The 16,765-nt window shown below is 45.4% G+C and overlaps 1 protein-coding gene across 4 annotated transcripts; it reads right to left on the bottom strand.

The window, feature by feature from the left end:
• Window positions 1-1,332: 1,332 nt before the first annotated feature.
• WDR45B (WD repeat domain 45B) lies at window positions 1,333-16,437 on the bottom strand. Of its 4 annotated transcripts, XM_015295140.4 has the most exons (11): window positions 15,497-15,694; window positions 14,843-15,016; window positions 11,056-11,130; window positions 8,657-8,758; window positions 7,972-8,059; window positions 7,316-7,410; window positions 6,060-6,250; window positions 4,841-4,926; window positions 3,880-3,981; window positions 3,198-3,319; window positions 1,333-2,873 (listed from the first exon to the last, which is right to left on the bottom strand). In XM_015295140.4, exons 1-11 carry the CDS (start codon window positions 15,561-15,563, stop codon window positions 2,767-2,769), a joined length of 1,209 nt encoding a protein of 402 aa, XP_015150626.2. In that variant the 5' UTR covers window positions 15,564-15,694; the 3' UTR covers window positions 1,333-2,766. The 4 variants fall into 4 exon arrangements, with proteins under 4 accessions (XP_015150626.2, XP_046757965.1, NP_001007845.2 ...); XM_046902009.1 differs by lacking the exons at window positions 14,843-15,016; window positions 15,497-15,694 and adding an exon at window positions 16,321-16,437; NM_001007844.2 differs by lacking the exon at window positions 14,843-15,016.
• Between the last annotated feature and the right edge of the window lie 328 nt (window positions 16,438-16,765).

Raw genomic sequence — 16,765 nt, 5'->3', positions numbered from 1 at the left:
GCTGCACTGAAAGGAATAAATGCTGTTGGATCTCCGGATGGTGATGCTCACCTTCAGCTAGAAATCTGTCATTTTGAAATGTATTTAATCCTCTTTTGTCACATAGAATAGACTTCTGACTGTTTGCCTTGCTCACAAGGCAGCTGGTTGCTTACTCTGGTCCTTCTGTTCAGTGCGTGCTCCTCCTCCTGAACAAAGCAAGTCCTGACAGCCCGCACAGGAAGACTGGACCGTGTCTTTGTCAGGGCCGGAACACGGGTGAGTATGGCTGTGTGGCAGCACAGGCTGTGCTGGTGCCACTGTTAGTTCCGAGCTTCAGTGTAACTGGGTGCTTCAGCCGTGCAGTTCCACAAGTAAATCAGTGGGGTGGATACGTGGTCTCATTCTTTGAGTACTGTGTCCTTTTAGAGAAAGCAACTAAAATCCTGTTAATTTGGTTGTAGAGGTACACTGATGAAGTATTGCTCTGACTGCGATAATTTTCAGTTAAAATTATGTACTTAATGTTCTGCACCCAAAAGTAATGTAACGAAGTACTGGCCGAGCAGCCTGCAGCAGGTGAGAAGACTCATTTTTTAACTTGCTTTCCATCACTGTAAAGATGTAGAACGAGGCTGTGGCACTGCAGAGGAAGTATGTTTAGCCATGTGTTGCAGATTCCATTGTTAGTATGTCAGTGTTTGGGTTTGTAGTTGGCGTCACAACAGAACGGGGAGCGTTTTACGTTTGGAAGAGCTTTAATTATCCAAGCAAACTGCTCATGGTCTTTCTGGTCACCGCTATGGTTGATTGAATGGAAGGTCAGAGGATGGTGCTTCAGTAGATGATGAGATGTGAAACCTTCAGAGCAGTGTGCGGAAGGCTTCATGTTTAGTTAAAGTCATTTCCTTGCTTTGTGCAGCTGACCGGATCACGAGCAGCTTACTGCACTGGATTTGTTGCAGCAGAGGGAAAAGATCATCCTTAGAGAACAGTTTCTGATAGCTTCCTGCACACGCTTCTCCAGGGAGACTGCAGTCCGGTCATTCTGCTAACGCAGCAGTTAAGGGTGAGCTTCAGAACAGCAGCACATGGGGATGGTGTGGTAAACAGTGATGCATTAGTGGGATACTGTAACAGTACTGGTTTGCACTGAAAGTGGGACTGGGGCTGAGGTGGTCTCATTTTGGTATAAATAGCAGCATGTTTCCTAGGCAGCAATCTGTACTTCCTGACCTGCATTACCAGGCCCCAGGCAGCACAAATCAGTTTGTCCTCCATCAGCCACCACTATTTGCTCAGTTGAATATTCCCTAAAGCCTGTGGCAATAGGAACTTTGGGTGTGATCGTGATTACAGCAAAATTAGTCACTTTTATTTAAAAGAAATAACATATTACAAATAAGTGTGCAAAACAATTTGTGATTAAATACACATAAAAGCAACATGCAACCTTGACATCGAAATCTGCGTAGAAGTTAGTCCTCAGTATGTTAAATGACACTAAAAGAAACTTGTCAAATTTAGAGTCTGCACCTAAACAATCTTAATGTGAGCTGGGATGTCAGATTTGAAGCATCTGTGAAATTAAAGTTCAGAAGAGCAAGACTTCCCTCCCCCCAGATATTTAGTGCTGAGAGCTTGTGTCTATTTCAGTTCCTAGTTTAGTATTTTGTGTCTTAACCCAGAGGTTGATCTTAACTGCTGCACAACAACTTGGGGAGAGTTTGCAATTGATTTAGTCTAACCTACCCCTCCTTAGGTAAACGTAATGCAATACGCAACATCTCAAAGAAAAAAAAACTTTGCACATTTAAAGCCAGTGCAGAGCAGTCTGCTTTGTGCCACCTGGTTCATGTATTGCGCTGGATGTGTAAGCGGCCACTCCACTCTTCCAGTTGAAGTACAGGGATTTCCCAAGCAGTCGGTACAGTTGTGACACGAGGACCATGGGTGGTGGTTTTTTCTTTTTAAACCTGAAATGGCTGTTCCCTTACAGAAGGAACTGCCTCGACAGCTGCAGGAGTTCCCCATGCCTGTGTCCTGGCTGCTTGCTCCATGCACTGAGGAGAGGTTAGTTGGGTCAGCAAAATGCCTAAATGTGCCTTCAGCTACTATTTACAGTTTGGCACCTTTTGACCATTAGTGCTGATCTCTCAACTGAACCACCATGGGTAGGTGGACACGAGCAGGAGGCTGTAGCCACAGGATGACCCCCAGCCAACGAACACAGCTCAAGCTACAGTCTTTTCTGGCTACACACTTGTCCTGTCCTCTGGTACGCTAAGATGTGTTCGGGGAAAGGGGAAAGGCTGAAGTCCTGTTCTAGCCCGGCTGGTGGAATTATATTTGGGTTTGAGTGGAAGTATCGCCCCCCACTTCCAGCACTGCCTAAAATCTTCTGCTTTCACATCCCTTTTTCTAAGGCTAGTCCTGACGTTTGCACAGCCCCCTGCAGATCTTTCAGTGTGGCAGGCACTCGTGTTTTAACTGAAGTCATTTCACAGTTTAAAGAGAAACCCAATAGGCACAAGCTTGTTGAAAGCCACAACTTGAAAACTTGAGTTGATGACAGTAACCCAAAGAGATTTTAATGATGAAAGCTTGCAGAAATGAGAATAAACAAATGTAGTTCCCTACTTCAGAGCTTGTTCTGATCATGATGGGCCAGGCTTCTCATTGAGGTCTGCTAAACTCCTTGATCAGCATTGGACATTCATACACTGTCCTCCCAAAGATGCAGAATAGCCAAGGCAGTACTTTGACCTGTGCACTCCCTCAATTCAGTCAAAGCTTGTCATCGGTCATTTCTAGAAACTGAGCATAGACATCCCTTGAGCATTCCCCTTTTTGGTTGAATAAGAACTTGTAGTAGCTGCCATCTGCACATATTGCTGAAACAAAAACAAAAGTCATTTTCAGTTCAGCTGTTTGAGAAGTGCTGTTCTCTTACCTCGCTTAAACTGACAGAGGTGTTCTGCAAGAATCTCAAAAGCCTGAGATAAATTGGTCCTCATGCAGTGTCTGTCAGCCCAGACAGCATGCCAGGTGGCTGCACTGTGAGCAGGCCCTCAGCCCAGTCTGGCAGCAGCAGCTCCTGCTCACACCTGACACGGGCATGTCACGTTGCCTCATCTGAACATTCCTTCCAGCTCAAAGCAAGCATGGTGCAAAATCTGCTTCTCCAGACAGAACCTGTAGGACCCCCTGGTACTTACCTAAGACAGCGTTTGGCTCTGTTCCAAAGGCACAAATGCACGGAGAGCCTGAGGGAACCTGAAATTTGGAGAAACTCCATTTGGAACTGAAGTACTTAGGGAGAAAGCTGGCAGAGGCCAAACTGAAAGGAAGGAAAAAAAAAAGAAACGGACAACTTAGTAAAGTGTTGAGTAGTGTCAATTCAGAACTGCTAGCACATTTGAACAAGTCTCATGGCTCCTATTGCTACTGACTGCCTTTCTGTTTCCTTCAGCCAAGCATCAGGCAATACATACAGTTCCGCTCCCAGGGAAGGGTGACTGTACAACTACCTTTCTGACTTTCCAATGTTTTAAGTGACTGCCAGAACTGCCAAGAGGACTGATTTTAGTAGAGATCCCCTTGTGTAACTACCACAGTATCTTCATGCTAAGAATAAATTCCTTAGTCACTGGAAAAGCCCCACCCTCCCACTGGAAGAACTCCACAACTCTATGAAGGGCAGCAGAAACACAGCAGTTGCTAAGCAGTCCTAACCTTGCAGTTATATTCAAGCAGAACAACAGATCACTATTATCAGCTCAAGTGGTGTAGGTATTGGTTGCTGCTGTTGCTCAGGGAGCCATTACCTGACAGGCCCAGGGCTTTATTGCAAGGGCAACCACTCCCTCCATGCAGGCCTCAGAATGGCTTAACACCTACCTTGACTGCTTATTTCTTTTGGGGTCTTCTGCAGCAAAAATATGTACTGTGCCATGGTCACTGGATACGCAGATTAAGGAAGCATCCTGATTGAAGTTAATGCTGTAGAGAATAAGGACAGCTGCAGTATTTCCATTGAAACATATCCTCATTTCCTGTGTGTATAATCCCACTTACGCAGTTGTCTGGGACAGCTGTCACCCTGCCTGGGGAGGTGTTAATGGCTCCTCCAGTTCAGTGCAGCTTTGCTGACTGGAATGAACACCCCCCCTTCAGGAGTAAGTACACACGTCAAAACATGGAGGACCTGGTTTATCAGTAACAGCCAAGCTGCAGACTACCCTGGGATGGACACAACTGGCATGATCTGTTCTGCCACTTGTACTAAAAGGAAATGTATGCTTCGCTGCTCCAATCAGCAGACAGATAGGAATTAAATACAACGTGAAACATTCCTACACCCAAAGGCTGAGGCTGAGTGGAAGAGAGCAGTTTTCCCCCCACTTTGCAGGAAAGTGTTTCAGGCAGTGGACTAAGAGTCAAACTTCTGCCTCAGGCTCTTGTACGTAGGGTGGCAGTGTGTTATGATAAACATTATGCTCACACCAGGTACTCACCCTCCTGGATTCTCTGGGAAGCATTCAGCTGCATTGCTGCCTTCTCCATATTCCCATGTGAAGTTCCCACCCAGCTACAGCCTATTCCATGCAGAAACGTGGATCTACCAAAGTTACCTAGGCACGGTCCAACTGCTATGGCTTTTCCTCACCCACACTGAGCAGAGGAAGCAGCACAGTGCAGTCAGTACCCAGCACAGCCCTGGGCCCTCTGACCACCAAAAGAGTTTTGCTTTGTGCCCATGGCAGTGCAGCTCTTCTTTGCTTTTTGAAAGAGGCTCGGCTGCCATTTCCCAGGCATAACACCACCCCCAAGAAGACAAAGCGGAAGCAATTAAACATACCAGTATATATTGGCTGCCTGTGATCCTCTGCGTAGCTCCTGGATTAAATGCCCTGATGAAGTATCAAATATTCTTATGAGGGTCCCCTTGAGAAGGAATCAAGCATTATATTAGGACATACAGTGTGTTCAATATGGCTGTTTGCCTGAAACAAATTGTCTGAAAATGCTGTTTGAGCTTATTCTCTATCCAAAAGAAAAACAACTGAAAACCACAAGAATAGTCTCTTAGCATCATCCAGTAGCTCATTACTCTTTTTAGCAGTGGAGTTTGCAGCTTGAGGTGCTCTGTTCAGAAGAATTCCAGTAGCTACGCCTAGTTAAGAGAGACTACGGCTGGTTTTTTTCAAGCTGCTTTGAACTACGGGTTGTACAGCAGAACCTATTTCAAACACTGGTTGAATTTAGATCATCCTTGAGAAACTCATTTTAGTTGAGGGAAAGAAGGTAGCAAGCACTCAGCTTGCCCCCTACACATCTGCCTTACGCTCACTGGGACAGCTGGGAGCCCTCCCTGGGGAGAGGAAGCTCACTAGGCAGACTCCACTGACACCCATAAGGGGACACAGATCTATGACTCGCTTTGAGTTTCCTCTTCATGTCTGCATCAACCCCACAGTCGACTGTACTATGCAGGAATGTCAGGGTTTTGTCAGCATATTGAGCTCTCTAGCCCTATGAAACTCAAGACCACACAAAGTGCAGTCAGTACTCCAGTAACCTTTTTACTGATCTATTTTTGTACACTATGAAAACACCTGCAATGTATGTATGAGGAAAACTGAAGTCCTCCACTGTAACAGTTCTGTTTGCATGTATAACTTTAAAGCCAGTGAGTAAAGAAAACTTAAGTAGAACCTAACAAAGGTCTTTAGAAAAAACAACAACCAACCAAAAAAAGCAAAGCAAAGAATATCCACTAAACAGTATTTACTTAAGCAAGCATGAACTGATGAACTGCTTGGGCCAAATTTCATACAAATTTCACTGAAGGGTCAGAGCTACAGTCAGCTAGAATATGAATGCTACCTCAAGTGCTGCATTTGCATTGCTGTTTGGGTATCCTGAAGAAGCGGTAAAGAAAAAAGTATATTTTGAAGACAAATCAACCAGTTAGTTACATCTATGCCTTTCCCACAAAAAGACACAACTTCCTATTTTGGAAGAGTTCCTACACTAGAATGGACAGCAAGTCAGAGGTACATGGTCATCATTCTTACTTTTTCTGATGCTGTTGCAATTCTTGTTCCCTGCAGGTTTAAAGCTATACAGCTCAGGATGCCTTCGTGAGCTGGTATGTCCACAGGAGGCTTTTCTGTGTTGGCCAGATCCATGATCTGCACGTGCCCAGTGTGTGTTCCAGGAAACGCAAGGAGAGAATTATTACTATTTGGACAAAGGACACAGAGACCTGGAAAACAAAAGGAAAATAACTTTGTAGCTTCCACAACCTAATGCATTTTTCAAACTAGTTTGTAAAATATCAGTAATTTGAGAACAAACAAGCATAAGTGGTCAATCACAAATTCCTTTTAATGGCTATTGCAGAATCCCAAAACACAATCCATCCGTAAGTGCAGAGCATAAAGGAGGGCAGCATAATTTTTAACTCACTCCCACCATTACTTTCAAAGTAATCTATTTGCTATCCAATAGCTGGGTGCTTTCAGAGATCTGCTCTGTCAGTCTGGTAGACCAAAGCTATTTTAAAATAAAATAAAAGTCTCCTTAGCAGCTCAAGAGAGCAAAGAGTTTGCAGCAGGTTACACTTTAGTTTAGATTTTCACTCAGCCAGCATTTACTTCTCCTGTTTTAGACCTGCACTTAATGCAGCTCATCACAGGCATGCAGCTGACCTGGGAACGTGCTCATCTCTTCTCTCTCAAGGCTCTTCCAGAAAGCAGTTCCATTTTTTGATAAGACACTGCAACTGACCTATTCCTGCAGCCAAATCTGAGCCCTGCCCACTGTGCCAGAGCTGGTGTCCCTGCACCTCAGTCTGTCTGGGATACTGGCTGACATTTCCAATTCAATTCATTTCAACAAGAGACCAAAGTCATCACTTGCCGATTAGTCTCTTTTTGACACTGTAGAGAAGAGGTCTATAGACAGTTCTACCTTCATTAGAAAAGAGGAATTATGCCCTTGAATATTTTGTTGTTGATAATTTCAGCACAAAAATGCATTATGTTCACAGATGCTTTACCATAAGAAAGCATATAGCTCCTAGAGAAATCAAACCAGTAACATTATAGGGGTAGAAGAAAAAGCTTTTCAGTGCCAAATGTGGATATAAGTTAACAACCATTTTATAAACACAGATCACCTTCAAAGGGCATGGCTACGTTGTTGTAAGTAAAATGTTTGATGATTTACTGATGATTTAAGCGAAACAAAATCAGGCATCTATAGATAAGTAGCATTACAAGAACTAAATAAAACTGCTTCCATTCCCCATCCCACACATAGCACTAACCTTTAGGGTTGTAGCAGGTTTCAAAGACGTGCAGCTGGTGGGGATTGTGTGTGAATGTGAAAACTTTAATCATGGAGTCCAAGACTACCACAATTCTGAAAGACACAAGAAGTTCCTATGACTTGGTGGGGGGTAGAAGAGAGACATGTATTAATTCAGATTTGCAGAGGCTTTCAACAGATTTAACAGCTGTATTATTTGTTCCTACTCTACAGACTCCCAGCCCTGCAAAAAACAACAAAAAAACCAACACACAACTATGAGCCTGCAAAGCACTTTTATCTGGAGCTGTGACAGCAGAACCCGTCCGCCCACACATACGCAGGACTCCAGCTGCTAACAAATGCTCTTGCTCTAGAGACTCACTTGATTTTCCCTTACACACCATACCTACAGAAACCACTGTAAGCAGCAGCCATATGAGAACACAACTCTTTGGAAGAAGGCCACACAGTCCTACAGGCTTTTTATCAGGTTTCAGCTGTGATCTGTTAACCCAAACACTTGCCTCAAGATCCTGTTTTAAATAAAGAACATCAGCAACGAAAGCAAAGTGTTACAGCAAAACCTTTTTATTTCTGTAAATAGCTGGAAATGAGTAAGAGCAGCTCATATAATCTATAAGGCCGACCATTTGGAACAAGTGTTGCACCTACCTATCTCTTCGCAGCTTAACTGCTTTGACTTCTGTAGAAAATTCTATCTCAATGACAGTCTTCTTCTTCAGGTCATCCCAGATCATTACTGGAACAGTGCAGAAATGATTGTGTTAGTTCACCAAAGCATAGTGAAGATCCATAGTGTCTCTATTAGAACAACTTCTAGTTTCTGAGAAGACCAAGAGGTGCCTTCAGCAGTGAAGCAGTCACAGGTTGGCATTCTGCTTAACACCAATCCACCAACCCATTCTATTACTCCTACAGGCAGGAGCTGGAAAACTCAAAATGCAAAAGCTGATAATAAAAATATCTTCTACTAAAGACAACTTTTCTTTTTTTTTTTTTTGTCTATTTCTTTATTTCATTGACAGCCCTCCCAATAAGGCAGTTTCCCTACCAACCCTGCCAACCAAGGGCCGTTTCCCCCCAGAGCTGCTGAGCCATGAATCCCTTTGCAAAGCTAACCAAGCACAGCCTTTGTCACTGCAATGCGTCTGATCTGAGAAACTGCAGATAACTGTTTGTTGACGAATACTGAGAGCTGCTGCAACAGCCCTTCCCTTCTAGCCTTCAGAATACAAGAGCCCACCTCAAGGCTGGGGTTCAGGAGTTCTCTGGGCGGTTTCACAGAGCTTAGCAAGACAAATGTTTACGAACTATTCCTTGAGACTCAAGACAGTACCTTTGTTGGGTGGGTACTTGGGCTTCTTTCCTCCTCCTACTAGTGCTAAATAGTTGCAGCGAAATAACATTTCCACATGGCCAACACCGCCTTCTGGAAATTCTGGAAGACAAATGTATTTCGTTTAGAAGTGCCACAACCTGCTAAACTGCCCTTTGATTGCTACCAAAGTTACAGGGAGAGTTCAAGTTATCTACCACACTGCTCAGGCATCCACAAAGAATGGTACCTTCTTACCCTCATATCAAAACCAAACCAAAGAAAACAGGACCATCCAGGTGGAGGTGACAGACAAGACAAACCCAAGCACCACATGACTGAAAAGAGTTGGTTTGTTCTATTTAAGACCAGGAATCACAGTAAACTTGCTTTGTTTTTCACAACTCAGATCACTGCTGTTCTTGTCAGTATATACAGAAAAAAAATCAGCAAGACTTTAAAATTCTATAGAAACATGCTGCATGAGAGCAGATCAAGCAATATCATGGGAGCATGACCATTTCTATTATACACTAATTTTGTAAGTATGTTTAGAAAGAATGACTGGGTAATTCAAATTCTTTCCCCAGCTAATTGCCCTCACGTACACAGTTTGAGTCTGGTATTGCTCTGTTGTGCCAACGGTATGGATTTAAAAAATACCAAATATGACCAACAAGGTCATGAACTTCTTTATTTACAAGGGGACTTGACTTTATAGTCTTGGTGGATTTGAGGAAAGAAGACAAAATGTACATATGTGGAACTTGAAATAGAATCTTCTGTTCTCAGGGTATACCCACAGCTATTAGGACACCCGAGAAGAACAGTCCACCTGCAGTGAGTCTCCACTCAAGCTGTATATGATGCAGGACACATAGTGAAAAATAGTGCAGTTGGTACAGACAGTGTCTTATTTACTCCTAGGAATACCGTTCTGCTTTCGTTTTCTTCTTCGTATAACCTTAATTGCAGGGAAAGTAGAATAAGATCCCATGATCGTGGAAGAAGTATCAAGCAGAGGATTTGCCATTTGATGCCATATGAGTTGGGTCTTGGTTTTGTTCACGTAGCTTAGAGGGAAGTTTGGCATTCAACTGCCAGGAAGAGAGGCCACAACTGTGGCCTTTGGATGATACAAGTCAAAACCTAAACCTCTTATTTAACAGGTTGTCCAATACCTCCACAGGTGGACACGTTCTAGTAAGAAAGATGGATGAAAACTAGTTAGCTTTTCCAAAGCTACAGAGAAAGTGGAGATCTCACCAAGTAATCAATTGAGAATTGCTGTCAGAAACAGGGATGGGAAAGAACAGCAAAAACATAGGAGTATGAGGGTGGAGGTACATGACAGACACTGAAGACAGGAAACATTTCACAACAGTTTTCTAGAGCCCTGGAAATAAATCCAGAGCTTCTATCAGGGACAGTTTTGACAATGACCTCAATAAGACTTCAAACTGACTTCTGAATCTATAATATACTACCACAGATGATAGCTCAAATACATGATATTTGTAGAAGAGTTTACTTTTAAGAACAGAAAATGATTTATCAGCTTTGGCCACATAAACAGTAACTGAAATCTCTTACAGCGCTAGAAAGCATGCCCGGGTTCTTAGGAATTGCAGGGCTATTTAAAATACATTTTTCCTCTTAGAAAGCTATGTTCTAGTTTATCACCACAGCGACAGTGTAGGGAAACCTGTTCACTGCATCAGCTTTCCTTCTGCACTTAAGGTCAGAATCACATCTGGATTTCATTTTCCCTCACTGTGACTCAGTTGAACGCCTGCTGATAAAACCCCGTTACCTGTTAACATCAAAACCTTCCTGTGAAGCACAACAGTATGCTTACCACTTCGAGATGCTCCCAGATTTTTTTAAGCATAAAGAGAATATACAGCTTAGAGTATTTAGAGGTCTGAATTCACAGTGCTCTTGCAAGCAATGCTCTACGTAAGTACAAGCAGCTTTACGTTCAGGTCTCCAGTAACAGGACGGGAGTTTTATTGTAGTGCTAAATCATCCAGACTGCTGCACAAGGACAGAACAACTCCTCATGACGGCACACACAGTGCTGCAGCAAGCAACTCTTCTCCCATTCGTGAGCAGCCAGACAACTCATCTCCTGTTTGGGACTACAAACAGCAGTAGCAGCTTCTACAGTTCAGCCACTGCATGAAGGTGAGACAACTTCATCAGCAGTCAGCTTTATGCTAATTAGCAGCATCTAAACAAACATCTCACAAGGCAGTGGTGTAAGTGGCAGTCCCTCTAACACCAACAGGGATTTCTTTCCTACGGCTTTATTCTAAGCCTTCCAGGGATGTAAAAGCAAGAATCTTTTTGGAAAAATATATACACGAGGCTGAGCTTCCAAAACAAAGCTAGCAAGGTATAGTAATTAAGCATTTTACCTTGTTTCTCTTTTTCTTTGAGTGGATCTGCATTATAAACTCGGAATCCATTTTCCATTCCACATGCAAAGCATCCTGCAGTAAAAAGCACATTATACATATACACATATACAGTAACTGGGAGATACACTGAAGATTTAAGGTAGCACCAGAGGGTTAGGAGAGCATCACTCAGTGACTGCACTGTTAAATGTAAGCTGAAGAACGCTGACCAGCTTTGCTAGTGTTTGCAAGCAGAAAGCACTTGGAGAAGCTGTCCTCTGTGCTGGCCTCAATTGCAAGTGGCACATTCTTAGCATTCTTTCCAGACAGGTGAGAAAACAACAGAAGGAAAGAAGAGCGATTCACAACCCAGGGGTACCCCATGTCACAGTACTAGAGGGAAGGAAACATTTTAACTTTTATGGTCCAACAGCCACAATTAAGCAAACCCCTCCCATTCCTTATTAGGTCAGGATTCACTCTGAGGCCGCAATACATGAGAAGAGTGATCTGTTGTTCATGTTTCTACAGGACAGAACTCACCCAATGTAGTTCCTAAAGAATATTGGAACGAGAGCCTACTAGTGACTTGATGTCCATAGGCATATGACAACAGCTTAAGTCTGAACCAGGGAATGATCAGAAAGAAGCCTTTGGAAAAGTAATGTTTGAGCTGCACGTATGTAGAGAAGCACAAATGTGCTTTTTGGCAGAATCCATCAAACCAGCAGGATCCTGTACGGCTGTCTTACCTGCTAACGGATGCACACAGCTGCTAATATAAGTAAATGCCAGCGTGAAGCTGGTGCAATTAAAAGTCATTAAGAAGCAGCAAGAGTCACCACAGACTGCATAGCAGCTATTGTTCTGTCAGCCAATCTATAAACACCATATCAAAAATCCGGGTAAAGTCATAATGGCACTGGAGCAGAATTTCATTTCCAGCAGGACTCAGCAAAGCACTCCATACCCTGCTTTACAGACCAGCACTGTACAAGTCTGGTGGTGTCAGCTGTAAGCTTTGAAGCATCCTCAGGGTTCTAACACACTGACATCACATGAAGTAGAAGCTTTTAAATCAAGTTTCACACCCTTCTCCGTGCACCACTCCTCACATTGCTCTGCTGGTGGTACACAGGGGTGCCCCGTGTGGAGGCTGCAGCACTAAGAAGGCCCCACCTCTTCCACTGTACTTTGCTGGGATAACTAGAAAGCATATTGTAATGGAAATGTATCTCACTGTACAGGATGAAAACTAACCTCTTTCTTGCAGCTGGAGTGTGTATTCATATAATTATTCTTCCAGCGATAGCCTTAAAGTATTTTATTTCCAGGAGAGAGGAAGAAGAGGGACGGCAAACCTGCTGTGCACTGGAAAGGCGCTGGGTTTGCCTTGCATTGATACCAGCAGCTTGTTATGAACCCAAACCGAGCACTCCTAATGCCATACAACACAGACACACCATTTCCTGTAACACTGCTGCAGCTTTTCTGCAGGGCTAACCTTGGGAGCAAGATGTGGGCTGCTTTTATTTCTTAGGAATGGCTCCATTTTTAGCTGGAGACAGCAGATCAGAACTGAGGGAAGGGGATAAATGTTAGTATTCCATATAGTCCATCACTGACAGTCGATCACACGAAGTTCTTTGTCATGGCAATCTCTGAGCCAGACAAAGGAGAGAAGACACAGAAGATTACGGCTACACAACTGATCCCAGGCTATGGAAGCAGTTTTGGAGCGGAGTGTTTCCAATCTGATCGTAGCATTTGCTGATGGGATCACAAGTCTGACAGTTCAGATACACAGCCATGGTTTGTAACCTCGTGCATAGATGGAAAGGGGCTGCTGGAACAAGAGGGTGGGAATGGCTGCAGCAATAATTCAGCTTCCTTCAGCAGCAGATTCACATCTCATTCTTGAGAAGGGACAGGCATGTTGTCAAAGAGCCACTGACAGAAGGCAATTCAGATGCTTCTAAAAATTCTCATTCGAACCCAGGTAAATCTGGACCTCCCCAGGACTATGACCCCACAGCTGTGCCTGTTCCTACAGTAAGAAAGCACCGTTCATCAATGTGGCACCAGGGTGGGTTTTGTTTGCTCTAATAAAAACAAGGAAAAAGAAAGGGTTATATTCACAACTAACCAAGAAGGTGCCAGAAGCTGAAGGGGGTACAGGGGCAAAGGAACTCGTGAGCTTTAGGGCTTAAGACCCAGAACTTGCTACAGTGAAGCCCGGGCGTGCCAGCATGGCAGGAGCAGTTCATAACACGTTCCTGTTCTTTGCAACAGAAAATTCCATCTAAAGCCATAAAATACAGCACAGAATCCTACTCACATCCCACTTTGGGGTCCTCTAACTAAGCGTTTCAGCACACTAAATGAGATCAAACGGATATGTGTTTCAACACCAAAACAATCCACACCCCCGTCCTCAAACCAGCTTGAGATTAATACCTTCTGGTATGTTAATTTATTACAATGTTTTATCTACTCATTTCCATAAAGTGCTTTAATGTTCCTTTGAAAGCATTATAAAAACGAAGATCCTAAGAGTATTCTGCTTTAAGACAAGGGAGAACACTTTGCACTATGGGCCATTTTGTTTATTCCTAAATTTGAAATAAAAAATAAAGTGTCAAAGTTGAGCAGCCTAAAACCAAAGCATTGCTCAAAACAGAGCAAGGGGAGGACAGTACAGGGAAACAGCGGGTGCCAGTTTTATCACTTGTCAATCACGGAAGTTAAGACTGGGAGAGACGTGTTAGATCACTCCTCCCATCCTCCAAACACGATGGGATTGGCTAGTCTTCAATTACTGAGAAATTAGGTTATTGTGGCAATATATGCAGACACCCACACTACTAAGCTTCAGCACTCAAGTGACTCACATTTCTATTTTTGGTAGAAGCAACATGGAAGAAGTGAGCTTTTGCTCATACTGACTCTTTGGGCAACCAAAGAATTATCATTGTTTAAAGCAGTTTGAGGCTGTAAGTGAATACAGAGTTTACGTGCTACCTACAGTCCAAAGATCATCAGACCTAACCAGGAAGACCTTGGGGAACCTGCAAATGAAAATCAAACATGGTTTTTGCTCAAGGTGCTTTCTGGTTGTTACCCAGTAGGATAGGATGTCAGTACAGTTAGGAACCAACTGCTCAGCTCACAGGGTGTACAGACTCCAAAGACGAGTTCCTTCACATACTTTGGATTTAAGATTTCATTCAAAAGAAAAGAAGCTAAATTTGTGTTTACTGTTACAAAATTTAAGAAATCCCTTACAACCAAGAAAAAGTGTTACATGCTAAAATGATGTTCCAAGGCCACTTTGTGGGAGAAGAGAATCCCGTGTTGTGCTGTTCTCTTTACAACCCAACCCCACCACAGGTCCGATATGAAACATCACAGCTTTGTTACAGACCCCGCAGGTTTGAAATGAAGCACATCCCATCTCTTCTCTTCTTCCCCCTCTGCTGCAAACACAAGATGACAACAAGTGCAGACTGAGCTGCTGAAAAAGCAATGTTCGACGACTTTGAAGCCAACATTACTGCTCGAACAGGACTGCCTGGAAGCTCATTAACAGCCCGATATCCCACTGACAAACACCTCAGTGGAGGTGCTAGAGTAGAAGCACGGGGCAGGCCTTGCTAACACACAACCTACAGCCACAGGCACGCGGAGCACCGTACGCAGCGGTGCAAGGAGCAAGGCTGCTTTAGGCAAGAGTGCTGTGTGGCAAGCCCAAGGGATGTTACAAAATGATGGCTTTCCACTCCTTTTTCCACAAAAGGACACTTACTCATAGGGCTGGTGCTATTTATACATTGCGAAAGCAAAAGGAGGCACACGGACCCCCTTCGTAGAAAGGGCTTCTCCCTTTTCTCACAGCGGGCAAATAAAGCAAGAGAACCGTTCTGAAGCCGGCCAGCCGTCCGCAGCATCCTGTGTTTGCCCACGGATGTGATTAGCAGCTCTAGAACGCAAATCGGACACAAAGTTACAGCGCTGGCTGTAAGTGGGAAGTGCTGGCGCTGAGAACGCGACGTTCGCCGCGTTACTTTCCCAGCAGCGCGGCTCGGAGGGCGGCAGCGCTGCACAGCGGCGGGAAGGGCCGCCCGAGGAGCTGATCGATGCTGGCGGGGGGAACACCGAGAGCGCCGACCATTCCTCCCTCCCCGCCGCACCGAGCCAGCTCTCTGAAGCAGCCGAGCCTTCCTCAGAGCCGAAAGGAGGAGGATTAACTCCTCTCTCTACAAACGGACGCTGAAATCGGAGGCCGCTTCGTCAGCGCAGCGGCAGCCCCGCTCACGGCCCCGGGCCTCACCCAGCGCGCACCGCCCGAGCGGACCGCGCCGAACCCCCGAACCTCCGTCCCGCGCCGCCTCCCGCCGCCCTCACAGCGCCGCACCGCCCCGCAGCCACCGCACGGCCCGGCCCGGCCCCGCCGCCTCACCGTGGTCCTGGTTGAAGCCGGCATACAGCAGCCCGTTGCCGTGCGGGTTGGCCGGGAGCAGGTTCATGGCTCTCGCCCGCTCGCTTCCTCCTGCGGGACTTTAAACCATGGCGGCGCCCGCCCGCCTCAGCCCCGCCGCCGGAGCCCGCCCGAGCCCAGCCGAGCCGTGGCGGACAGAACAGCGGCGGCTTCCGACTCAGCCAGGCCGCAACGCGAGCACCGAGGCCATCCACCCGGCGGGGCGGGGAGCGCCGAGCGAGCGAGCTGCGCTGTGCTCCGCCCCTGAGGAATGGCGGCGGGAGCGCCGCGCTGTGAGGGCGGGACGGCACTGAGGGCGGATCTGCGCCGGGCAAGCTGAGCCCTGACCTCCCTGAGAGGGAAATATCAATAATAATACTAACAATAAATCGACCACCGTTACTATCAAGGTCCAAACATTTTGGAGCCTTCAAGCTTGGAGCAGCCTGATCCCTTCTAAAATCACCTTCCATCTCCACAAGGCCTTGCTCTGCCAGGAGAGCTGCCCGTAGCGCTACTAAAACAGCACCCACGGCCTCAGGCTTTAATCACTACCTCCGGAGTGCTGCTCCGGCCTCCCCTGACCTTGCCTGTGCCCTGGCTGGCAGGAGGAGTACAGGATGTGAGCCCATCCACGCTAATGGTCTCTCCCAGTCTTCATGCTACACACAGCAGGTACGGAGATCAGTGACCTGCTGGTTGAAGAGGCCAAGACTTAAAAGAGGACTCTAATGTGCACAGAACTCTTCACACAACCAATAGTGAAACACAGTTTCAGTTTTCCTCGGATTTGGCTGCAAACTCACGTAGCTGTAGGCTGCTATGTATGTTTCCTCAAGCTGTGGAGGTGTGATTTCTGCAGTACACCGGCTTCATCCCGATAAGCAGCGGGGTCAGTTCATGCAGCATTCCCTGTGCAGCTCAGCCCAGCAGATGGAGCCTGCTGGTCATGGAGTGAGCTGCAGCAATGAAAGCAAGCCAGGAGAAATTCCTTCCACTGCACTGTGTTTTGCTATTTGGTCTTTAAATATGAGACAATACGTTGGTCACACTTTTCAAGCAGTGCTGCATTTATCAGTCCAGGTCCTGACATTGCTTTGGCATTTTACTTGTCTTAGTTTTCCTTACTCTAACATAGAGAGGCTGTGGAGGCCTAATCTGACCCAGGGGGAACATTAAAGATACCTGACTTGATGGTATCTCCTGTTTCTTCTACGCATCTTCACAAACTGGGGGCAAATTACACCATCA

Source organism: Gallus gallus, chromosome 18 (genome assembly GCF_016699485.2).
Source record: "Gallus gallus isolate bGalGal1 chromosome 18, bGalGal1.mat.broiler.GRCg7b, whole genome shotgun sequence".
In the NCBI taxonomy this organism is placed as follows: Eukaryota; Metazoa; Chordata; class Aves; order Galliformes; family Phasianidae; genus Gallus; species Gallus gallus.
Note: the sequence above shows the minus strand (reverse complement) of the source record. Positions and strands in the feature narration are given on the sequence as shown.